This window comes from Phyllobates terribilis, unplaced genomic scaffold (genome assembly GCF_046119375.1).
Source record: "Phyllobates terribilis strain yellow unplaced genomic scaffold, ASM4611937v1 Scaffold_2__4_contigs__length_985480577, whole genome shotgun sequence".
Taxonomy (NCBI): Eukaryota; Metazoa; Chordata; class Amphibia; order Anura; family Dendrobatidae; genus Phyllobates; species Phyllobates terribilis.
In genome coordinates, this window is record NW_027362762.1 from 583307269 (window position 1) to 583333559 (window position 26291).

Genomic DNA, 26291 nt, shown 5'->3' on the forward strand with positions numbered 1-26291 from the left:
AATTGCTATGAGAAATCTGTTCCCAAGCTGGGACAAATGATGACAATCTCCCTCCCACCTGGGCAGATAGTGTATCCCCTGGCTTCTGCTCAATTTTTGGAGACGGACCAAAGAGTAGACCTCTACCTTTTTGACCCCTTTCGTCAGACTTGTCTTGCTCCCTGAAATATCTTTTCCGGAAAAATTTCCTCTTCCGGAACGATCTCTTAAAGGAGGGTAGAGGTACTGGTGGAAACCCCCTCTTAGGGTCCCCAGCTTTCTCCAATAAGTCATCCATGGTCTGACCAAAGAGGTATTCTCCTTCGCACGGGATTGTGCACAGTCTGGATTTAGTCTGTAAATCCCCTGGCCAGCATTTAATCCACAAGGCCCGCCGAGCCGCATTTGACAGTGCTGCTGATTTTGCTGCCAACCTTACTGAGTCCGCAGATGCATCAGCAAGAAAGGCTGCCGCCCCCTGAACCAGTGAAAGGGAAGAAATAATGTCTTTCCTAGAAGCCCCATCCTTCAACTGACTGTCTAGCTGTTCAAGCCAAACCATCAGGGCTCTGGACGTGCAGGTAGCTGCTACTGTTGGCCTCAGTGCTCCCGCAGCTGTCTCCCATGCCCCTTTCAAGAAAGTATCAGCCCGTCTGTCCAGGGGGTCTCTCAATGCACCCATATCATCGAACGGGAGGGAAGTTCTTCTCGCTGCTTTGGTAACAGCAACATCCAGTTTGGGTGCTTTTAACCAGGAGGAACATATAGCATCCTCAAATGGATATCTTCTTTTAAAGGATGGAGGAACACTACCCTTCTTGTCAGGCTTTCTCCACTCCTTATCAATGAGGTCTTTCACCTTTGAATTTACCAGAAAGCCCCTTCTTTTCTTTAGTCCCAGACCACCAAACATAACATCCTCAGCTGACTTCTCTGCCCTCGTGTCCACTATCCCCATTGTAGATCGGACAGCTTTTACTAGGGCATCAACCTCCTTCAGGGGAAAGAACTGTCTATCTGGCTCAATGTCAGAAGAAGAGAAGGCGGAGGAGGAGGCGACCGATAGTTCAGAGTCTGAACCCGGCTGGGTTTCTTGAGGAATAAGCCCAGACACTGAACCCTGCAAGGCTTTGCCTATTTCTTCGCTTAGTAAAGTTCTTAGGCCTAGGGAAAAATCTGGGGTCTCCTCCGACATCACCTTGCTAAAACAAAGCTGGCCTAACTTCTTGGCATATGAATCAGGGAGCGGACAGCTACATAAGGCACATTCTCTGTGTTTGGATTTTGAGGAACATTTCTTGCTGTAAAAGAAAGTTATAGATAGAAAGGAGGAAACATTAGCAGAACTTTCACAAAGATTCCACTCACCCCACAGAACCTTCGGTACCGGAGAAGCAGAAGAATCCAACATGCTTGGCGGGGAATCACGCCGCACCGGACCGTCCTTCCTGCTCTTAGTGGTAGCTCTTCTAGCTGCACGACCAGACCCTAGCCAGGAATGACGCTGCGCCACTAGCTGTGAGGGCTCCCCAGAGGGCTGCTCCTGCAGCAGATGTTGTTTCCTAGGTGACAGCTCTTGTGAATCTCCCATAGCTAACACTGTAATAATGGGCTGGGAAGCACCTCTGTATGTTACCAGACCCTTTATATACTGGCCATACCGGTACCATGTGTGGGTGTGTTTCCCTTTTTTTTTTTTTTTTTTTAACCAGGAGGGCGTTAACTGCTCCTTGGTCTTCCTCCCTCGCCGCCAGATCCTTTACTCACCCGGCGTTCTGCTGCTCGAGCGCATACGGCCACTTCCGGTGACGTCACAGGGACTTCCTGCCCGGCGCACCGGAAGTAACGTCACTAGGCCGCGCCTGTCACGTGCCCCGCCGGCGCGACCTGGATCTCCTGCGATTGTAGCGGGGGAAGGAAGCCCGCTAGCGGCCCCACACCTGGCGGACATCTACCTCCCCGTGAGGCGATGTCGCGCCAGCCGCAACACTCACGGAGGCGCCCCACTGAGCCCTACCGTGGCGTCTCCAGAGGACCGGCTCCAACCACATGCTGTGGCCCTCTCTGGGACAGGAGTCCAACTTCTGCAGGTAAACCTGCGAGGTCTCCCATCATGGACAGGAAACCTAAACTGAGGCGGGAAGAGAGGGCCACCCTTTTTAACCTGTAGGTTTCCTGTCCTTGATGGGGGGATCCGCTCTCTCGTGGTGCTGTCATGGGAGACCGAATAAAATGTAATTTACCCAAAAATGGTAGCAAGAAAAACAAACCCTTACATGACAGTCAGCCAAAATATGGAAAAAGGATTGCAAAAACTAGTCTTTGCAAAAAAAACAAAAACAAAAAAAAAGTCTTTTAGTGTGTGACAGCCGGTAAACATAAAAACCAGATATGAATCGGTTGTAAATTGCATGAGGAACAGCGTAACAAATAAAACGCTAGAATTAGGGTTGTACTATAGTTAAGAGTCATGGCAGAGTTAGGGTTGGGATTTTTTTCAAAAGTTAAAAAAAATAAAAATAAAAATTTGATGACAATAATGGCGACTAGTGTTGAGTGCAAGTGCTCCCTGCTTGAGTGCTTGATCAGGTGCTCGGGTATACACAGAGTATCGTGGGTGCTCGAGTAACATGCTCGAGTCTCCGCCCCATATGTTTCGCGGCTGTTATACAGCCCAAAAAAAATTGTGGGGATTGCCTGCTATGCACAAGCGATACCCGCATGTTTTCTTTTGGGTGTCTAACAAATGTGAAACATGCGAGGCCTCGAGCATGTCACTTGAGCACCCGCGATACTTGGTGCCTATCAGAGTACCAGATGCAAACTCAAGTAGTGAGCACTTGCACTCAAGACTAATGACAACATATTCAATAGGATGACCTAATGTTATCAAATTCTGTGTCGTACCTCTGGGTTCAAAATATTCACTATACCCCTTGATAAAATCCTTGAGGGGTCTAGTTTCCAAAATGGGGTCACTTGTAGGGGGTTTCCACTGTTTAGGCGCATCAGGGGGCTCTCCAAACGAGACATGGCGTCCGCTCACGATTCCAGCCAATTGGGCGTTCATTAAGTCACACAGTGCTCCCCTTCTGAACCCTGACGTGCACCTAAAAAATGTATTTTACCCACATAGTATCGGCGTACTCAGGAGAAATTGCACAACAGTTTTTTGGGTCAATTTTCTGCTTTTACCCTGGAGAAAATAAAAAAAATTGGGGCTAAAAGATAATTTTTTGTAGAAAAAGTTTAATCTTTTTATTTTCAGGGCTCTACGTTATAAACTTCTATGAAGCACCTGGGGGTTCAGGGTGCTCACCACACATCTAGTAGAGCTCCTTGAGGTGTCCAGTTTCCAAAATGGGGTCACTTGTGGGGGAGTTTCCATTGTTTAGGCACATCAGGGGCTCTCCAAACGCAACATGGCGTCCGCTAATTATTCAAGAAAATTTTACACATTCAAAAAGTCAAATAGTGCTCTTTCCCTTCCGAACCCTGCCATGAGGCCAACAGTGGTTTTCCCCCACATATGGGGTATCAGCATGCTCAGGAGAAATTGAACAAGTTTTGTGGTCCATTTTTTCCTGGTATCCTTGCGAAAAAAAAAAAATTGGGTCTAAAGTATCACTTCAGTGAAAAACAGTTAAATGTTCATTGTTTTCTTCCACATTCCAAAAGTCATGTGAAGCACCTGAAGGGTTAATAAACTTGTTGAATGTGGTTTTGAGCACATTGAGGGGTGCAGTCTTAAGAATGGTGTCACTTTTGGGTATTTTCTGTTATAAAGACCCCTCAAAGTCACTTCAAATATGATGTGGTCCCTAAAAACATGTTGGAAAGATGAGAAATCGCTGGTCAACTTTTAACCCTTATAACTTCTTAACCAAAAAAAAAAAAAAAGGTGGTTCCAAAATTGTGCTGATGTAAAGTAGACATGTGGGAAATGTTATTTATTAACTATTTTGTGTGACATATCTCTCTGATTTAAGGGCATAAAAATTCAAAGTTTGAAGATTGGAAAAAAAATTTGGATTTTTTTTCCACAAAGTAAAGCAAGTCATATTGAAGTTTTACCACTATCATGAAGTACAATATGTCACTAAAAAACAATCTCAGAATCAGCGGGATCCATTGAAGTGTTCCAGAGTTATTACCTCAAAGTGACAGTGGTCAGAATTGTAAAAACTGGCCTGGTCATTAACGTGAAAACCACCTTCGGAGGTAAAAAGGTTAAAGTGGCTTAAAAAAAAAAAATAAAATAAAAAAAAAAAAAAAAAAAAAGTGTCCTAGGGTTTTATTTAACCCCTTTATGATATTTGCCTTAATAGTATGGCCCACGTCGTACCCAGTTTAGCGCGGGCTCTGGCGTTGAGCCTGTGCTAAACTGGGCACATGTCAGCTGATTTATACAGCTGACATGTGCCCGCAACAGACGCGGGTGGAATCGCGATCCACCCGTGACTTAACTAGCTAAATGCCGCTGTCCATCTCTGACAGCAGCATTTAACAAGGCCGTGCCGGAAGCGCATCACCTACCCTGCCCATCAGTGACCCCATCACATGATCGGGGGTCAGCTTTGGGTTGGCATGACAACCCAGGGTCTGCAGGAGACCCCTGTGGTTGTCATGTCTAGATTGCTACGAATGCCGCCCAGTGGTCGGCGCTCATAGCAAGTGTGCAGATCTGCTACATAGAGGCAATCTGATCATCGCCTGTATGTAGCAGAGGCGATAAGGCAAGTGCTGCTTCTAGTCTCCCATGGAGACTATTTAAGCAAGCTAAAAAAAATATATATATAAAAAAAAAAAAAAAAAAAAGTTTAATTCATCCACCTTTCGCCCCATTTAAAATAAAAAAAAAACACAAAAAAACATATTTGGTATCGCCGCGTTCAGAATCGCCCAATCAATATTAAAAACATTAATCAGATCGGTAAACGGCGTAACTAGAAAATAAAAAAATTCCAAAAGCCAGAATTACGTTTTTTTTGGTCGCCGCAACATTGCAATAATATGTAGTAACAGGCCGATCAAAACATCAGATCTACCCCAAAATGGTATCAATAAAGACGTCCGCTCACGGCACAAAAAAATAAGTCCTCACTCGGCCCCAGATCCCGAAAAATAGAGACGCTACAGGTCTCGGAAAATGTCTCTTTTTTGTTGTTTTTCTTAAGCAAACTTTGGATTTTTTTTTCACTACTTAAATAAAAAAAAAAAAGTCTACGATCTCATAAGAAAAAGAATGGCAGGTCAGTTTTAGAATTCAATGAAAGTGGGAAAAAAAACCAAAAACTCTGGAATTGCATTTTTTTTGCAATTTCACCGTACTAGTAATTTTTTCCCCCCGTTTTCCAGTACACGATATGGTAAAACCAGTGAGGTCGTTCAAAAGTACAACTTGTCCCACAAAAAATAAGCCCTCACATGGCCCATATTGATCAAAAAATAAAAAAAAAAAGTTATGGCTCTGGGAAAAAAGGAGGCAAAAAACAAAAGCAAAAATGGAAAATGCTCCGGTCATTAAGGGGTTAACCTGTTTTTAAAAAAAAAATAGTGGCATGGGATGCCCCCTTTATTTAACAATCAACTGAGGGAAAGACCACAGCTGTCTGCATAGCTTTTACTGGTTACTTAAAAGGGGAACCCCCTCCCCCCCGTCAAAAAAAAAAAAATTATGCTGTGGGGTCTCCCCTTTTTAATAACCAGTAAAGCTACACATACAGCTGTGAGCTGATATTGATCGGCTGGCAAGCTCCATGTTTATTGGCCCCTTCCCCAAATAATAATACAAGCTCATAGCTGTCTGCTTTCCCAGAGCTGGTAATTAAAAATAACACAGTAACATAGTCTTCCTTCAACCTTAAAAACTAAGTCCATCTAGTTCAACCCATAGCCTAACATGTTGATCCAGAGGAAGGCAAAAAAAAACCCATGTGGCAAACACCAAGCTCCACATTGGGGAAAAAAATTCCTTCCTGACTCCATACGACAATCAGACTAGTTCCCTGGATCAACGCCCTATCATGGAATCTAGTATATATAACCTGTAATATTATACTTTTCAAGGCATCCAATTTTAGTAGTGAATCACTCATTACAACATCATGCGGCAGAGAGTTCCATAGTCTCACTGCTCTTACAGTAAAGAATCCAGGTCTGTGATTATGATTAAACCTTCTTTCCTCCAGACGTAGAAGATGCCTCCTTGTCCCCGTTTAATTATGAGCTAAATGCAAGCACAGAAGACTACACAAGCAAAGCACTGATTATATCCTCTCACGGACATTTCTATATGTTCTAGTCCAGCAGTTCGGGCTGTGAATTTACTGTGCTTGGCTGATGAAATGTTGGGTTTCCTTAGATGTGTGAGTAAAAATTGCAAGTGTGACATGCGATTTTTTTTCTTGCACACGTTGACTTGCATTGGTGAGTCATTTGATATACGCGTTTTTTTTTAATTATTATTTATTTATTTAAATCGGATTGCACTCATCTGATTTATACGCAGATGAAAACAAGCCCTAAACCCATCACTGCAAAGCAGTGATTATGTCTGGCAACTGGGCGGATAAATGTAAGGGCATGGATGCATGGGGCACCTGAAAATGCAAGTGTAAATGCAGTTCAGTTGTTAAATTGTTTATTGCCAAGGCCGGCAAGACCATGAAGGAGTACCTGCAAAAACACAAATACCAATCAATATAAGTACTTTTTAAATCCTAAACAGAAAAAAAAATAGAAAAAAGTTATTACACAAATCTTTAATAAAAAAAAATACATTTTAAAATGACAAAAACAAGGTACAGTGCTAGTTCTTCTGTGAATTTGGCCAACATGTATAAATACCATGTGTTGCTGAGGCTTGTCACAAACAGAAAGGTGCAGATTGAAACGATGATTCAATGTCAGGTATGACCAGCAAAAAAAATAACAATATTCTGTTTTATCGATACATAATCCATTAGCACTTAGAAAGATTCATGTTGAGAAGAAATCCCCTTTAAGTATACTGCTCCCAGCTTGCAGCATTAATGGGGGCAGAGTGCTTCTGAAGATTTCATGTATATGCCATTGGTCCAAATGGTATTCTCTCAGGCAAAGAGCTATACACAAATTATTAAAGGGAATCTGTCACCCCCTGGGGGATATCAGACCTCTATTATGGGCATATAGGTGATAGAAAAGTAAATCTATACATACCTGTATGGCCCATAGTACAGTAGAGGTTTGCTTGCCGAGAAATCTGTTTTTAGAAATCCCGTTTTGAACAGGCTTGGCGTCCCTTAGACGCCAAGAAATCCCACCTAATTGTTTCTTATTCCCCAAAATCCCCACATATATGCTTAGTTACCATATTTACCCCCCTCTTCCCCACACATGCACTGTGCTCCCTGACTTCCCGGCGCCTGCACAATTGAACCCTGCAGCGCAGTACATGGAGAGACGGGCCGGGAGGAAGGAAAGCGCGCTCTATGTGAGCGGCACTATGCGCATGCCCGGGAGGTCAGGGAGCACAGTGCACGTCACAGGGCCCTGTGACGTGCAGGGGATGGGGGAATATGGTAACTAAGCACATAGGTGGGGATTTTGAGGAATAATAATCAGTTAGGTGGGGATTTCTTGGCGTTCAGGGGACGCCAAGCCTGTGCGAGACGGAGTTTATAAAAACACATTTCTCTGCAATCAGACCTCTGCTATGGGCCATACAGGGAAGTATAGATTTACTTTTCTATCACCTGTATGCCCATAGTAGAGGTCTGATATCTTCCAGGGGGTGACAGATTCCCTTTAAGTCCCTCTGTTTTTGACAACGGAAATTATTTTTAATTAAAAGTTAAATTGCAAAGCTGCTTGTTCTTAAAATAAATTTTACCCATTAATGAACTTGAGACAACCTCTTTAAGTTGGAAATTTACAGAGTGAGAAATAAACATTGGCTACATAAACACCAGCAGGAATAAGTCAAAATTACTAAAACTGGGTCAAGAGCGTCGCCAACGTATTTGCTATGGAGCTTGACCTGTTGAAAATCGGTCTATCGATCAGGACGTGCCATGCCAGGGCGAGACTGCAGCATCATGGGTCGTACAGGTGGGCGCATCATAGGAGGACCAGGCATCATTTGCATGTGAGCTCCCATTGGTGATCTCATACCAGGACCTAATTGTGGGGGCATAAGAAAGTTGTCAGCAACCATAACAAGTCCAAAGAGTGTTTGAGTGCATAAATACATAATTTTTATTTTAAATTTTACAGCCTAAAAAAAAAAAAAAAATTCATACCCCATGAACATTTCCACATTTTTTTCCTTACATTACATCTACAAGCTTAAATTTATTTTCATATGTGATATACCAACACAAAATAGCAAGTATCTATGAAGTGTTTTTAGATATTTTCTAAATATTTTATTAACATAAATTGGAAAATTGTGACATTCATTTGGATTCAGCCCCCCTGAGTCAATACTTTGTAGGACCACCTTTAACTGTAATTACTGCTGCAAGTCTTTTGGGGTATGTCTCCACCAGCTTTGCGCAACTAGGAGGCAGAAATTTTTCCCCATTCTTCTTTGCAAACTAGCTCTAACTCAGCGAGATTCAATTGAGCGTGTCTGAACAGCAACTTTCAAATCTTGCAACAGATTTTTAATAGGATTTAGATCTAGACTTTGGAATGGTTTCAATCAAAGCACATTCAGGTGTTTGAATGGTCGAGTCATTGCATCTGTCAGCACGTTTAGGGTTTGTTGTCTTGTTGGAAGGTGAACCTACTCTTCAGTCTTTTACATCCTTTAACAGGTTTTCCTCCATGACTGCCCTGTATTTAGCCTCATCCATCTTCCTGTCAACTGTGACCAGCTTTCCTGTCCCTGCTGAAGAAAGCCATCACCACAGCAGGATACTGCTACCACCATATTTGCTGGAGATGGCATTTTCAGTGTGGTGTGCAGCGTTAGTTTTATGCTACATACAGTTTTCATTTTGCCCAATTAGTTTACTTTGGTTTCATCTGAACAAAGTGCAAATGGAACTTCTTACAACTTGCTTTCTTTTTGTCACTCTTCCATGAAGGGCAGATCTATGGATTACTCAACTAATAGTTGTCCTGTGAACAGATTCTCCCTCCTGAGCTGTGGATCTTTGCAGCTTCTGCAGAGTGACCATGGGTCTTTTGGCTGCTTATCTAATTCGTGCTTTACTTGCTTGGGATGTCTATTTTGCTGTCGTGCCACATTGGTTCTGCTTTTGGATGATGGATTAAACAGTGCTTTGAGAAATGTTCAGTGCTTGGGCTATTTTTTTTTATATAACCAAACCCTCCTTTACTCTTCTCCACAACTTTATCCATGCCATGTCCGATGTGTTCCTTGGTTTTCACGATGCTGTTTCATACCTATTTGATAGTTTGATACCTGATATGATATTGTGTGGTCAATCTATCCTCTGAGACCTGTATAGAACAGCTGTAGTTATACTGAGAATAAATTACAGAGACTCCATTTACTAACTGGGTGACTTCAGAAGGAAATTGGTCACTCAATTTTAATTCGGGGCATTGGACTACAGGGAACTTAACAATTTAACAATCATCAGATGTAAACACTTTAAAATATTTATAAAACCATGCATCATCTCCTTTACAATTCACAATATTTGTTACTTTGTGTTAGTAATGGGAGTCGGTGAAAAATGTACCGACTCCTAAAATATAGGAGTACTACTACAGCACTTTATGTACATGCTCAGAAGTGAGGGGTCAGAGTCAGGGGATTTAAGGAGTCGGAGGTTTGGCTTACTGACTCCACTGCCCAGGTTAGTATACAAAAAAATATATTTAAGTTTGTGGGTGTATTGTGAAAAAAATGTGGAAAGTTCACGGGCTATGATTACTTTTTTTAGAGAGATTATATATATTTATACATTGATTTAGTGTAATGGCCCCGATTCATTAAGACTTGCGTTGTGCATACCAGTCTTGATGAAAGCATCGGTAAAGCACCAAATTCATTAAGAGATGAATGCCTATTAATGAAAATAGGCATATCTTACACAAACGGCAGAAAGGTTACTCCAGATTGAAGTACATTTCTGGTATAAATTTTCGCAATAAAAGCGGCATGAATTTTGATGAATTTGCCAGGCTTCGCCATTGTCAAGTACTGCCCATAATGATGGAGCTGGCCAGGACTAGTGAAAAAAATACCACATATTGCAAAGCTTTCTGACATTTCAAGATGTTTTAAGCCGGAAAACTGTCAAACACATTGATGAACCGGGCCCAATGTGTTTTAAAGTAATGCATCGTCATACGACCAATAGAATTACAGAACAACCACTTAAGTAGTAAAAGAAATTTGGAGTTAAAAGCTATATGCTCAGTGAAAAACGGTCCATAATTTTATCCAAATGCGGGAAGATGGCATAAAATGGTTATAGTGCGAGGAGAGAAATAATAATTTCTTAAAGATTTAATCTAAAAAAAAAAAATCCTTATTTTATTTACATTTCTAATTGCATGCTACAACATGGTCCAAACGTACCCCAAAATCACCATTTATAGGTTAGCTGAAATACAGATGATTTGAAATTAACTGCTCATTAATTATGGGGCGATTGGACACTTTAACGTACCTACGGTGTTGCATCTTACTTAACATTTCCAGCCCCGTGTTTCAGTTTTACCTTGATGCATTTGTTTTGATATAGATAGATATTGTCAATGCAATCTGATTAGGATAAGTTTTCTTCACCCATTGCCAAAACCTAATCAGCTTACCATGTCCTACTGGCATCATTCCTGGTGGGGGAGGTCCCATCATTGGCATCATTGGGGGACCCGCCATTGGAGGTGCAGGCATCATACCAGGACGAGGAGGACCACCTACAATAGAAAAATAAAAATTATTTAGCCTTTCAATATATTTGGAACCACATGAAAACCATGGTGCCACAATTTAACCCCTTTCTGACCTGGTCAGTAATAGTACGTCCTTGGGCCTTATGGACCAGGTATTTACTATTACTGACCAACGATCGCGTCTGCACAGAGGCTGTGTGGGCGCGATCACCGCCGGGTGTCAGCTGATTCCAACAGCTGACACCCGGCATTCGGTGGCAGGAGCGGTGCCCGCACGGCTCCCGGGACTTTAACCCCCTAAATGCTGTGATCGCAGCATTTAGGGAGTGAGAAGGGGACAGATACCCCTCTGCTCTTGGAATGGAGACGCCGCTGACAGCGCAGGGTCCTGATCATTGCCATGGTGACCTGATGTAGTCATCTGGGTCACCAGGCCCCAGCAAGTTACAATGAGCAGGGCATGGTCAAAGTAACTTGTCCCTGCGTCTGGAACCACTTGACCTTTAAAACTAGTTTACCCCCTTTAGTGAACATAGTAATAAAAAAAACACAACAGGAAGCAAAAAACGGTGCTTTATCATAACGCCGAACAAAAAGTAGAATAAAATGCGATCAAAGAGTCGAATGTAAATAAAAATGGTACCGCTGAAAACATCATGTTGTCCTGCAAAAAACAAGCCGCCATACAGCTCCATCATCCGAAAAATAAATAAAAGTTATAGCTCTCAAAATAAAGTGATGCAAAAAGTTTTTTTTCTATATAATAGTTTTTATTGTGTAAAAGCGCCAAAACATAAAAAAAAAACTATACAAATGTAGTACCGCTGTAAAGGTACTGACCCGAAGACTAACACTGCCTTATCAATTTTACCACACGCGCAACGGCATAAAACCCTCCCCAAAAAAAACAAATCCTGAATTGATAGTTTTTGTTTTTTCTGCCTCCCAAAAATCAGAATAGAAAGCGATCAAAAAATGTCACGTGCCCAAAAAATGGTGCCAATAAAAACGTCAACTTGTCTCGCAAAAAAAAAGCCCTTACATGACAGTCGGCCGAAATTTGGAAAAATTGTAGCTCTCAACATATGGCGATGTAAAAACTAAACTTTGCAAAAAAAAAAACAGTCTTTTAGTGTGTGACAGCTGCCAAACATAAAAACCTGATATAAATCCGGTATTGCTGTAATCGCACCGACCCGAAGGATAAAGTAGTCTAAACACCTACACCACACGAGGAATGGTGTAAAAAATAAATAAAACCAATTCTTCACCGGCTGCTGATTTGTTCATTCTGTCTCCCAAAGATTGCAGTATGGTTCAGCTCACATTTATCCTGTACTCTGCGCTGAGCGCTTACACCGGGGTTTCCATCCAAATATCTGAAATATGTGATTCAGATGAAATCCCCGGAGGAAGATGCCCTGTCATGAGGCAGATGGACGCACCGTGGACGCCATCTGGCCTGTGATTACACGGTGTGTCTTATTATCAGGCGTGCATAAAAGTGCCATTGGCCACAGTTTTGTGAACATCTGAAAAAAAAGGACACCACTAAACAGAGGCCAGACGGACTCCAGAGTAACTCTGCTGCCTCATTATAGTGAATTGTTCCCTCGGGTCTAGGTAGTGTCAGGATTTTTTCAAAAGTGAAAGGAAAAAAAAAAAAAAAAAAAAAAAAAAAAGGACGACGATATGGCGACTAGTGTTGAGCGCATCTGCTCACTACTTGAATTTGCATCGGGTGCACACTGAGTATTGTGGGTGCCTGAGTGACATGCTCGAATCTCCACCCCATAGGTTTCGCGGCTGTTCAGCAGCATAAAAAAAAAAAAAACACGTGGGGATTGCCTGCCATACACAAGCCATCCCTGCATGTTTTATTTTTGGGTGCCCAAAAACCTTGAAACATGCAGGGCGTGGGCTCGAGCACCCGTGATACATGGTGCATACCCGAGTACCAGATGCAAACTCAAGTAGCGGAGCACTTGTGCTCAAGGTTAATGACAACAAATTCAATATGATGACCTAATGTTATCAAATTCTGTGTCGCACCTCTGGGTTCAAAATGTTTACTATACCCCATGATAAAATTCTTGAGGGGGTCTAGTTTCCAAAATAGGGTCACTTGCGGGGGTGTATTCACTGTTTAGGCACATCAGGGGCTCTCCAAACGTGACATGGCATCCGCTAATTATCCAAGCAAATTTTACATTCAAAAAGTCAAGTGGCGCTGCTTCCGTTCTGAACCCTGCCGTGTGCCCAAACAGTGGTTTTCCCCTACATATGGGGTATCGCCGTGCTCAGGAGAAAATGCACAACAAATTTTGGGGTCTATTTTTTCCAGTTACACCTGCGAAAATAAAAATTGGGTCTAAAGTAACATTTTTGTAAAACGTTAAATGTTCATTGTTTTCTTCCACGTTCCATAAATTCCTGTGAAGCACCTGAAGGGTTAATAAACTTCTTGAATGTGGCTTTGAGCACCTTGAGGGGTGCAGTTTTTAGAATGGTGTCACTTTTGGGTATTTTCTGTCATAAAGACCCCTCAAAGTCACTTTAAAAGTGATGTGGTCCCTAAAAAAAATGGTTAAGTAAATTTTGTTGGAAAAATGAGAAATCGCTGATCAACTTTTAACCCCTATAACTTCCTAACAAAAGAAAAAGTTGGTTTAAAAATTGTGCTGATGTAAAGTACACATGTGGGAAATGTTATTTTGTGTGACATATCTCTGATTTAAGGGAATGAAAATTCAAGCTTGAAATAATTTCAAAGTTTTCGCCAAATTTCTTTTTTTTTTCCACGAATAAATGCCAGCCATATGAAATAAATTTTTAACACTAACAAGAAGTACAATATGTCACAATAAAAATAGTCTCAGAATCAGTGGGATCCGTTGAAGCGTTCCAGAGTTATTACCTCAAAGTGACAATTGTTAGAATTGTAAAAATTGTTCTTGTCATTAACGTGCAAACCATCTTAGGGGGTAAAGGAGTTAAGCAGCAGTACAAAATTTACTTACCTAAGCTTGGTGGTGGAGGAATCATGGCACTTCCACCAGGTGGAGCAAATGGAGTGGGTGGTATCTTCCCTTGCTGGAAAGCAGCAGCTGTAATTACATTAAGGGCATTACAATATATAATCTGGTAAAGTATTTTTTGTTGGGGGAAAAAAGCATTAACATGACGAGATGAGTTATTATATAGCAGAATAATTATCCGATAAGTTAAGGTTAAAGGAATTGTTCACAGCTGGCCAATCCTTTATTAAACGCTGAAGTGTATGTCATGATCAAGGGGGATTCCCGCAAATTGACGTACAATTAAGTATCTTGGCGATCAAGATACCTGCACAATCGCCGCTGGGAGCTCAGCTTAAAGGGGTTGTCTAGTACTTTTAAAAATATGCCAATGTGTTTTAATGATAAATAGAAGCTTCTTTCTAATTACCTCCTGGTGCTGTTTCTGATTGTGAGCGGCGCCATCACTGGCCACTCACAGGCAGCACGTGACCCCCGATTGCAGCCGGCTTCGACATCTGCTGACGTCACAACAAGTCCAAGCTGCAGCCAAGGGTCCCTCTTCCGTGTTCCACCAGTGGCTGCTGGGTTGTGGGCGGGGTTACCTCACGCGTCACACTCTGCATCCACCGCGCGCTCTCCCTGTCCCCATTCATTGGAAAAGAGTGTGGCGGATGCTGGGTGTGACGCGAGGAATAACCCCGCCCACAACCCAGCAGCCACCGCGGGGACCCCAGCGCTTGGTCATGCCTCACTTGACATGACATCAGCGCGGGGTCACGTGCCTGTGAGCAGCCACCGATAGCGCCGCTCACAGGAAGAAACAGTACCAGAAGGTAATTAGAAAGAAGCTTCTATTTAGCATTAAAACACATTGGCATATTTTTAAAAGTACTGGACAACCCTTTTAAGTAATAGTCAAGCTCCGGTTGTCATAGCCAGAGGCGGCGCCCGCACTGCCCCTGGCTGTTTAACCCCCTAAATGCCACAATCAATAGCGATCACAGCATGTAAAAGGCTAGGAGATGGCTCCCTCTCCCACCCGATAGGCAACACAATTGCGGGCTGCCAATTGTACTCGTGACAACTGGAGATCAAATAACGACCTCCGGGTATGCCAGCTATAATGTATTGCAGTACATGTGTATTGCAATGAATTATAACAGCGATCAAAGTAGTAAACATTGAATTCCCATACATGGACGAAGTAAAAAAAAATCCAAAACATAACGTTAATAAATATGCATATTTATGTAAAAACAAAAGTAAAATGAATAAAGTCTGCACCCAGAACAACCTGATGTATAAAACCACATTTAATCCCTTCAGTGAACTCTGATAAAAAAGTTTTTTTTTTTTTTTACATACAGCCAAACAAAAAGTTCAACAAAATCAAAAAGATGTATGCAAAAACAAAACTGCACAGCAGAAAACCTCTTATCCAGCAAAAAACAGGCCCTCATTTAGCAGAAAAATAAAGAGGCTATAAGATCTCAGAATAAGGCTATGCAATTTTTTTTTCTAGAATATGGTTTTTATGGCGTAAAATAGCAAAACCTTAATAAAAAATATATAAAATGTGGAGAATAATACCAAAGAATTTGTGATTGCAATCATTTTCCGGAAGAAACTGAGTATTATCTGACAGAATTGCAGGGGTGCCAATACTTTTGGCCAGCACTGTATAGAATAAGAATGGGTGTGGAATGTACAAATAATTGTTAATTCTACGTACATAGTGAAAAAAAAAGTATAGGACACGCACGGATGTGGTGCAAAAGAGAAAAACCCTTGCCAACAGTGAGCACAAATGCCGTTCAATTATGTTAGTGATCAGCGGCTTGGCGGCTGTAGGATGCATGCACTGAGGTGGTGCAAATGGGGAAAAGAACAGACTGACAAAAAAAGTCCTTGAAAACAGCAAGCACGGCGGCTTAGGGACGTACAGAAAAAAAAATCATGGATTAGGAACGGCTTCTTTCTGTAACAGCAGCAGCAAAAACACCCAGTAATACATTTTTTTGTGTAAAAGCTTAAAAACACTATAAAAATACTGACCCGAAGAATAAAGCGGTACCCGAAAATGGTACCAATAAAAACATCAACTTGTCCTGCAAAAAGCAAGCCCTTACATGACTGTCGCCGAAACATTGAAAAACTATAGCTCTCTTGGTATAGCTCTACTAAGTATTATATCTGCCGAGGCAAAAAAGTGTGTACGCAGTAGAACTTTATAAAGTATGCACCAATACCAAAGTAGCTGCTTTACAGAGCAGCAAAGCCGATGCCTGATGATGAACCGCCCAGGAAGCTCCCACCGCCCTAACCCTAATGAGGCCACCCTGGCCTGTGCCTTATAAGCTCAGATAATAGACTTGATCCAGGGGAAACTGTCACTTTAGAAGAGGCTTGACTCTTATAATAAAACAAAGAATTAGAACACCTAAATGAGGCAGTAGCCAATAAATAGTATCTTACATGAGCCACTCCTGGCTGGACAATATGTCACAGAGCAGTGTGAAGCTCCCACTGTGAGTAAAAGTCAGTCCAAGGTGAAGGGGAGTGTCCTGGTACCTTTTGGCAGCCCTGCAGTGAAGGAGACATTATCAGGGGACTGGCTGCTGATACTAAAAGCCAAGAGGAGGCCACGCTCCCAACAGAGCCCCTCTTCTCTGACTGGCTGTTGTTCACAGCAGGGAGATTCACACTGTCCTAGAAGAGAGGGGCCAGCAGTGAGAAGAAGCTCCTTTCACACAACTTCTAGTGTTCTAAAGATAATTAAAGTGCACTGGGCTGCTCATCTTTATAGTTTAGTAGGGCAGAGACAGCACAAAAAATATTTTATTTCCCTGGTGTACCCCCCTTTAAGGTGAAAACTCAAAACCACTTTCAGGAGAAAATACTGTACCGGCCTCAACAATACCATATCCTGATGAAGAATAAGGTAAGGGGCGCGACAAGAGCCACAAGCTCTGAGATCCTCCTAACAGAAGTAATGTCTCGTTCTGCTCAAATGGCGGAGAGTGAAGAGCCTCCATAACAAGATTCAAGTCCCAAGGGTCCTGATAGCGTGGCTTGACATGTGCCGCCCCCTGGAGAAAAAAGGATTAACCAGAAGTATAGATGCTAAATGCCTCTGAAACAGAATAGCCAGAGAGGACACCTGACCCTTGAGGGAGTCAAGCACCAGCCCTGCTTCCAATCCGGACTGTAAGACCAGAGTCACATTAGCGTATTGCATCCGATGAGAGAGCATCAGATGCGATATGCTAATGACACTCGACTCCTGCTCTGATGTGAACTAGAGCCAAGTGTCAGTGCTGCGATCCTGCCGCATGAGGATTGTAGCACAGCTACAGAGGAGTCGGAGAAATTATTTTCTCCATTGCTAGGGTCAGAGGGGATATTCGAGTGCAGCGCGATGTTTCACGTGCACCCATAGACTTCTATGGGTGCGTGTGATCTTAATTTCACATGCAATTACAGCATGCTGCATTTTTTTTTTTTTTTTTTTAGCCCGATCTCGAAAAAGAAGCACATGTGAGCACACAGATTAGCATTGGACCGAATGCAATCCGATTTTTCCGATTGCAGAAGTCCAATTTAATCACAAGTTGGAGCGAGCCCTAACAAGGAGAGCAGCATTGGCAAGGAAAAAGCAGACACCAATGAAAATAAGCTGTAAACCACCTGTCCTCAAAATCTCACCATCAACAGCCATGCCGTCAAATTGAGCACACACAAATTCAGATGGAGGAATGATCCCTGGGACAGAAGGTCCAGGTGCTCGGGAATAGTCCATGAGACATCCGCAGAGAGACTGATCCATCCGAATACAAGGCCCTCCAAGGCTGACCTGGAGCGATGAGAATGACAAACACATTCTACCCTAATCTTCTTAAGAAGTCTGGGTAGAAGAAGAGGTAGAGGTGGAAAGCAGTAAGGCAGAGTGAACTGGGACCAAGAAATTAACAGGGAGTTTACTACAAACGCCTGGGTGTCCAGGGACCTTGTGATTCAATCTGGATGCCAATAGATCTACATCGGGCATACCTGACCGCCGACAGATCTGCTTCAAAAACTCATGGTGAAGAGCCCACTGTACACCTGGTATATGAACTGCAAAGATTAGAGGAACCTTGTCCTCTGCCCACTCCAGAATATCTGCGATTTCCTGACATGTCGGATGGGCTGTGTGTGCCCCATTGGCGATTGATCTAGGCCACAGCTGTAGCATTGTCTGATTAACCCTAGAACGCATGACCATAAAAATGGGTATTTTCAAAAAAGAGTTGTTAAACCGAAAATGCCTGTAACATAAAAATAAATGACCAACTGGAAATGACAAACAACTATATACCTGAGGAATACCTAGAGTTTCAAAATTCTAACTAAAGAAATCTTGCAGAAAATAGAAAACAACAGGGCGGGCCTGCGAGGTCCCAGGTATGCATTCTAGGGTTAAACTCTGATCGGCAACCCCTGGAGTAGGTGCTGCCAATATAAAAAAAAAAGAGCCAGACTGATAACGGAGCTCGAGAATGTTGATTTGGAGAAGTCTCTCCTGCCTGCTCCAATCCCCCTTTGACTGTCAAGAGACGGAAAATTACTCCCCAGCTGGAAAGGCTGGCATCTGTGGTAAGCATCGGCCACTGAATGGGACGAAAAGAGAGACCCTGAGTTAACAGGGGTGACGTCAACCACCACCTGAGAGACTGGCGGCAGTGAAAGGGAAGACGATTAGGCCAAGCCAGGGACTGTATAGATCTGCTTCAAGAGGCTAGGAGGATGTTCTGCAGAGGCCTTGACCAAAATTGCGCAAAATGGTACCACCTCGAATGTCACGATTATCTTTCACAGGACCCGCATGCAGAAACTAAAGGGATATCTGCCCTGAAGTTTTAAAATGAATGTGCCACGATTTTTAATTTTGCATTAATAATTATTGATTATACAATCAATTATTTTTAACAAAATTAAATGTAATGCTTTAATAGTTTTATTAATTTTTATTTCAGCCACTGAGGGCTGCTATTTTCATTTGGAGGTGTGTAAGTGTACGAGCAGAACAGTTACACACCTCACTTACAGCAGTCCTAGGCATAAGAAACTGCGGTCGTCGTTCGACTGAGTCTCTAACATTGAGGCGGCTCCTCCTGCCTCTTAGCAGCACATTGCTCAGTCAGTGCATGCAATGTCAGGAGCTGTGGTGAGACAAGGCGATGGAAGCGGAGGTCTGGGGTGTGTATCTGAGGTGGCAGGGAATGGTGTTCTAAGCCTGCCAGCTGTGATCACCATTCACAAAGTCACAGCGATGGGTGGGAGGGTGTGGAAGGTGAGTAGAAGCAATTTTTTTTTTTTCTTCCTTGCACTGAATATATGGGGACCATATACTAGGATGCACTATATGGGGCCATTATACAAAGGACTTGGCGACTCCAATGAGTAGTGTACTTGCGTTACTGCTCATCACTGCTGACAGGTCTCGTGGAGCTCCACAGGACCTGGAGTGGCTGCTGTAACAGCCTATGGAGCATCGTTCTCTGAACAAGGCTCCATAGACTTTGGACGTCAGAATCGGGGATCATTGTGCGAGAGCCATTGACTACGGCAGACCTGCATGAGCTTTTTTACCCAAAAATAAATTGGTTAAAGAGGTAAAGTTGTGGATTTTTTATTCAAGAATTTATTTTTCTGTATTTTTTTATTTCCATTAGTGGGTTAGTATGAGTGTGTCTGATAGACCCTTCTCCATTACTAACAACAGGGCTTGATGCCAGATGTAATTTTTGACAATTCACAGCTGTCATCAACCACAAATATCATTACCCTGACTGCAACTGCACCAGGGCAATCAGGAAGAGGCAGGCAAAGCGCCAGAATCGGCGTCTATTATGATGCGCCAATTCTGGGGCGGCAGTGAGCTGGTATTTTAAGCTGGAAAGGGCTCAAAAAACAAGGACCTTTCCAGCCTGATAATATAAACCCACAGCTGTCTGCCTTACATTGCCTGATTACCAAAAATAGTGGGGAACTCACGTGTTTTTCCTCTTTCTTCTTCATTTATTACGGTAAAACACCCTTTAGTGCCACGTGAAAGGCACTAAAGGGTGCAAGTTTATTATATGCAGGGGGCTTGTGAAATTATATATCTACACGACATTTAGTCTATTACACCATTTCTCCCATAGAAGTGGACAGAGCAGGATTACACATTTCTATGCGAGCAGTAGCGTAATGTGTGACCCCGCTCCATCCACTTCTATGGGAATAGTAATGTAGTGGACGAAGCAGTTTCACACATGATACCACTGCTCACATAGTGACCCTGCTCAGTCTTACATACATTAGATACTGCGCATCTAATCCCATACTGTATAATACACTCAGCTGAGCTCAATATCTAATCCCGTAATTTGATAAACTAAATTTAGCCCTGTAACTAATCCAGTGCTTTACCCTAAGGCTGTGTGCCCACGATGCATTTTTTAAGAGTTTCCGCAGCGGCAATTCCGCATGCTGCGGAAATCTCCGCTGCGGGTTATCATTGCGGAAAAAAAAGCAGCACTACCAATTATTTCGCGGAAGCGCAGAGTTTTCGCTGCCATTGACTTGCATTGGAACGCATGGAATAAGCATCACTGGATCTGTACATGCGGAATCTAAACGTTTCAATGTGCGAATGGTACTCGGGTCTGGAGGAGATGAGACTCTCTTCCGGACCCGGGTACCATAGAACCTGTAAAAAAAAGAATAAAATAAAAAATAAACATTATACTTACCTTTTGATGGCCCCCAGTGTGCTTGTCTTCGCTTGCTGGCAGATCGCGGTGGACTGAAGGACCTGCGCTGACGTCATTTAGTCATGTCACGGGACCGCTGACGTCGGCAGGTCCTTCAGTGTACTGCGAGCTGCCGGCAAGCCGAGACGCATCGGATCAAGACTCCGGGGGCCATCGGAAGTTAAGTATAGATTTGCATGGATTTATATAGCGTGAACAAGTCGTCAAGCACTTTCCAAGTGATGCTAAAATCGCTTGGAAAGCGCTTGACAACCCGCATGCGGGAATGCAAGTGAAGAACGCTTCACATCCGCATGTCCCTGGCAGGAAAAACGCATGTACAATCCGCATGTATTTTTTCTGCCAGGGAGATGCAGAAACGCTCAGGAAAAATCTGGAGCATTTCTGCATCGTGGGCACATAGCCTAAGCGTATCTAATCGCGCACGTGACACGCCTCATATCTAACCCCAGCTTATGATACAGCGAGCAGCAATAACAGAATCGGTGCTGCCGTCCGGCCTCGATGACGCTGTCTACTTGTCAGTATCACTGGCAGTCATCAACAAATTGGCTCCACACTGATACTAAACTTCATCCTTTCGCAAACACCCAGAAGGGGAGGAGGGGAGTGACACAAAAGGTGAGCAGACTTCGCCCACATTTACTGCAGCCATAATGTGAGCTAGTTGTACACTAGGTTTTCATGGCAAATTTCAGCAGCTGTTCCATCTTGTGTTCAACCCCTTTCTGGCCCAGGGCGTACTAATACGTATCTGTGCCCTGGGCCTTATGGGTCTGATAAGTATTAATAAGCCCTGGCGATTTCGCCCGCACACAAGCGGGAGATCGCCGCTGGGTGTCAGCTGATTTAATCGATCGCAGCATTGCGGTGGCAAGAGGAGGTAAGCGCTATACTTAATTTATCTGCCGGAGTCAGGTCCCGGATGTTGCCATGGTGACCCGACGTCATCATGACAACATCCGGGTCACCAGGAGGCAGGAACTTGCTTTGGTCATGCGCAGTGCGCGACCAAAGTAACTTCTCCCTGTGCAGCGCTGACAGGCTGCATGGCAAAGGGAACTGCTGCTCTCTATGCCATGCAGCCGTTCAGGCTGCAAAAAGTGAAAGTCCTATAGTGGGACAATATTACTATATATATCCATATCCCATAAATAAAAAATCTTATGAAAAAAAATTAACAAACAATAGAAGAACACATTTGGTATCGTCGCGTCCGGAAAGACCTGACCTATAAAACTGTCCCGCTAGTTAACCCCTTTAGTGAACACGGTAAAAAAAAAACCCAAAAAAAAACGAAACATATGTTTTATCATCATACCGCGAAACAAAAAAATGGAATAAAACGCGATCAAAAAGACAAATGTAAATAAAAATGATACCGCTAAAAACATCATCCTGTCCCACAAAAAACAAGCCGCCATACAGCTCCATCAGCCAAAAAATAAAAAAGTTAAAGCTCTCAGAATAAAGTGATGCAAAAACAACTTTTTTCTATACAATAGTTTTTATTGTGGAAATGTGCCAAAATATTATATTAATATATAGATATAAATAGATAGATATAAATAGATAGATATAAATAGATAGATATAAATAGATAGATATAAATAGATAGATATAAATAGATAGATATAAATAGATAGATATAAATAGATAGATATATATATAGATATAAATATATAAAAATGTAGTACCGCTGTAAAAGTACTAACCCGAAAAATAAAGCTACCTTATTACCACACTCACAATGGCATTAAAAAACAAAAAAACAATTCCTGAATTGTTGGTTTTTGTTTATTCTGCCTTCTAAAAATTAGAATAGAAAGCGATCAAAAAATGTCACGTGCCTGAAAATGGTACAAATAGAAACGTCAACTTCTCCCGCAAAAAACAAGCCATCACATGACTGTTGGACAAAATATGGAAAAATTATAGCTCTCAAAATATGGCGATGTAAAAACTAGTCTTTTAAAAAAAATGTGTCTTTTAGTGTGTAACAGCTGTCAAATCATAAAAACCGATATGAATCTGGTATCGCTGTAATCGCATTCACCCGAAGAATAAAGTCGTCTGATCACTTATACCACACGAACGGTGTAAAAAAATAAACGCTAGGGTTAGGGGTTGGGATTTTTTTAAAAAGTAAAGAAATTAAAAAAAATGACGACGATATGGTTTCCAGTGTTGAGCTCAAGTGCTCGCTGCTTGAGTTTGCATTGGGTGTTCGTGTAGGCACTGAGTATCGTGGGTGTTAGAGTGACATGCTCGAGTCTCTGCCCCATATGCTTCGCGGCCAAAAGAAAAGTTACTGGGATCGCCTCCCATGCACCATGAAACATGCGGGGCAGGGCCTCGAGCATGTCACTCGAGCATCTGTGATACATGGTGCATACCCGAGTACCCGATGCAAACTCAATTAGTGAGCACTTGCCATCAAGACTAATGACAACTTATTCAATATGATGATCTAATGTTGTCAAATTCTGTCGTACCTCTGTGTTCAAAATGTACACTATACCCCTTGATAAAATCTTTTAAGGGTCTATTTTCCAAAATGGAGTCAATTGTGGGGTGTTTCCACTGTTTAGGCTCATCAGGGGCTCCCGAAATGCGACATGGCATCTGCTCTTGATTGCAGCCAATTTTGCATTCAAAAAGTCACACAGTGCTCCTTCCCTGCCTTGCACCCAAGCAGTGGTTTTCCCCCACATTTGGGGTATCGGCTTACTCAGGAGAGATTGCACAACAAGTTGCATGGTGCAATTTCTCCTTTTTCTCTTATGAGAATGCAAAACTGGAGGCTGAAGAACATTTTTGTTGGAAAAATATGAAAATTTTATTTTCACGGCTACATGTTCTAAACTTCTGTGAAGCACCTGGGGGTTCAATGTGCTCACCACACATCTAGATAAGTTCCCTGAGGGGTCTAGTTTCCAAAATGGTGTCACTTGTGGGGGGTTTCCACTGTTTAGGCACATCAGGGGCTCTCCAAACGCGACATGGTGTCCGCTAATTATTCAAGCAAATTTTACATTCAAAAAGTCAAATGACGCTCCTTCCCTTCTAAGCTCTGCTGTGCGCCCAAACAGTGTTTTTTCCCCACGTATGGGGTATCGGCGTGCTCAGGGGAAATTGCACAACAAATTTTGGGGTCCATTTTTTTTTTTTTTTTGGTTGCCCCTGCAAAAATAAAAAAAAATTGGGGTCTAAAGTAACATTTTTGTAAAAAAAGTTAAATGTTCATTGTTTTCTTCCACATTCCAAAAATTCCTGTGAAGAACCTGAAGGGTTAATAAACTTCTTGAATGTGGTTTTGAGCACCCTGAGTTTTTAGAATGGTGTCACTTTTGGGTATTTTCTGTCATTAAGGCCCCTCAAAAGTCATGTCAAATGTGATGTGGTCTCTGAAAAAATGGTTTTGTAAAAATGAGAAATCTCTGGTCAACTTTTAACCCTTATAGCTCCCTACTAAAAAAAAAAAAATTTGGGTTTAAAAATTGTGCTGATGTTAAATAGACATGTGGGAAATGTTATTAACTATTTTGTGTAACATATCTCTGATTTAAGGGCATAAAAATTTACATTTTGAAAATTGCAAAAATTTTCTCAATTTACGCCAAACTTCCGATTTTTTCACAAATAAATCTGAAGTGATATCGAAGAAATTTTACCACTATCATGAAGTACAATATGTCACGAAAAAACAATCTCAGAATCAGCGTTCCAGAGTAATTACCTCATAAAGTGACAGTGGTCAGAATTGTAAAAATTGGCCTGGTCATTAACGAGCAAAACCACCCTCGGGGGTAAAGGTTGACACCTGCAAATAAACATCTCTAATATCTACTGAAGAAAGAAACTCTCCGGTTTTCATGGATGCGGCCACTGACCGGAGCGACTCCACCCTGCAGTGACAAAGCCGAATAACTGCTCTGGTGCCTTAAAGGGGTATTCCCATCTCCAAGATCCTATCTCAATATGTAGTAGGTATAGTAATAATAATATTAGCAAATACTATACTACATTTCTAATTGGAGGTATTTTCTGATTCGCTATATCTCTTTTCTCATGTGCATTCATTGCGGGACCTTAGGTATTCATGGTTACGACCACTAGCAGCCAGCTGTCACTTTATCAGTGGACGTAACCATGGATACCCAAGGTCCTGTATTGCCTGCACATGAGGAAAGAGACCTAGTGAATCAAAAATACTATACTACATTTCTAAATTGGAGGTATTTGCTAATATTATTATTACACCTACTACATATTGGGATATGATCTTAGAGATGGGAATACGCCTTTAAATCTAAAATAGGCTGCACATAGCTGTCTCTTTTGGGGATAACAAATAGGTTCAAATAAAATTCCTGGAAGCGCTCTGAAGTGGGGACAATTATAATCACCCCTGCTTGAAGCATGAAGGTTATTGCCTGGTAGAAACTGTCTCAAGCTGTGATACCTGGGAGGGCAAGAGCAAAAGTTAAGATCGTGAGGTAGACAGGTGACCTAGCTCCTGACCCAGCGGGATGTCCGGCAGGTGTCGTTCTTAAGGTAGCTCTTCTGGGAGACTTTTGGTCTAACCTGCGGACCTGACTCGTCAAGTGCAGGAAACTGACAAAAGGACCTGCTGGCCCTGGACTGAAAGCAGGGTGCTTCCACCACCTGTTGTGTCTGAAATAATCTAGTCTAACCTGGTCCCATATAATCCAGACCCTTGGAAAGCTAGACCAGTCAAAGATTTCTTTGAAGCCAAGTCAGCCCTTCATACCTTGAGCCACAGCATGCAACGAACTGCGAAGCAATTACTTGTGATATGGGCAGAGCACTCCATCGCATCCAAGGATACCTAGCCAATGCAGGTACCACATTGAAAACTCATGCAGCAGAAAAGGCTGGACAAAGGGCAAAATCTGCTGCCTCAAAAGCAGACCTCGCCACAGACTGTATATGCCTGTCCGAGGGATCCTTAAGCACCACAATCTCGGCAAGAGACAGAGAGGTCACTTTACATAAGCGGGTTGCCAGAGTAACTACCACTGGTGGAGTAGACTAAGTAGCCACCAGCTCTGCTGGGAAAAGATAACACCTCCATAGGGTTACACTTCTGAAAGTGTGTCTCGGTGTTCCCATTCTTTAACACCTCTAAACTCTGTATGGTTAGAAAAGGATCTAGCCATGCACTTACCCCTATTAAAGAAACCTTTATCAGTAATGGGAAGGGGTAGCGCAGCTGTCGCTCCAAGATAGGCGTCCACTGCAGACACCAAACCATACACCATTTCCCTTAGTTGTCCCCAACTGATATGGATCCAGGACAGATTCTAAACTAACTGTATTCTGAGTGCTGAGGGGAGAGAATTGCCCGGGAAGGGGAAAAGGAATACGAGAACCTTCCCTGTGAATGTGACGGGTACAAGTAAGTATTCAGGGGCAGTTTAGACTGCTTTCGTTAACAGCCATATTGGTATGGGGTGGCTGGAGGATCCAACCCACACACTGCAGCAATAAGAGCTCCTGGGGAAGCAGTAGTCACCAGTAATCGTTCGACAACAGTAACCAGTGTCTTGGACACCCTGGTTTGTTCGGCTACAGACAGAGCTAAATCATGAGCATAGGCCAGAGG

General features: G+C 42.5%; 1 protein-coding gene across 2 annotated transcripts in view; it reads right to left on the bottom strand.

The window, feature by feature from the left end:
• Positions 1-6534: 6534 nt before the first annotated feature.
• SNRPC (small nuclear ribonucleoprotein polypeptide C) overlaps positions 6535-26291 on the bottom strand; it is a 48051-nt gene continuing 28294 nt past the window's right edge. Inside the window, exons 4-7 of one of the 2 annotated variants that reach the window (XM_073666452.1) lie at positions 13863-13949; positions 10762-10866; positions 8003-8142; positions 6535-6657 (exon numbers count right to left, since the gene is read on the bottom strand). In XM_073666452.1, coding sequence (XP_073522553.1) covers positions 8018-8142; positions 10762-10866; positions 13863-13949 — 317 coding nt within the window. In that variant the 3' untranslated portion in view covers positions 6535-6657; positions 8003-8017. Of the gene's footprint in view, positions 6658-6728; positions 8143-10761; positions 10867-13862; positions 13950-26291 lie in introns of those variants that run through there. The other variant, XM_073666451.1, reaches the window with a different exon arrangement.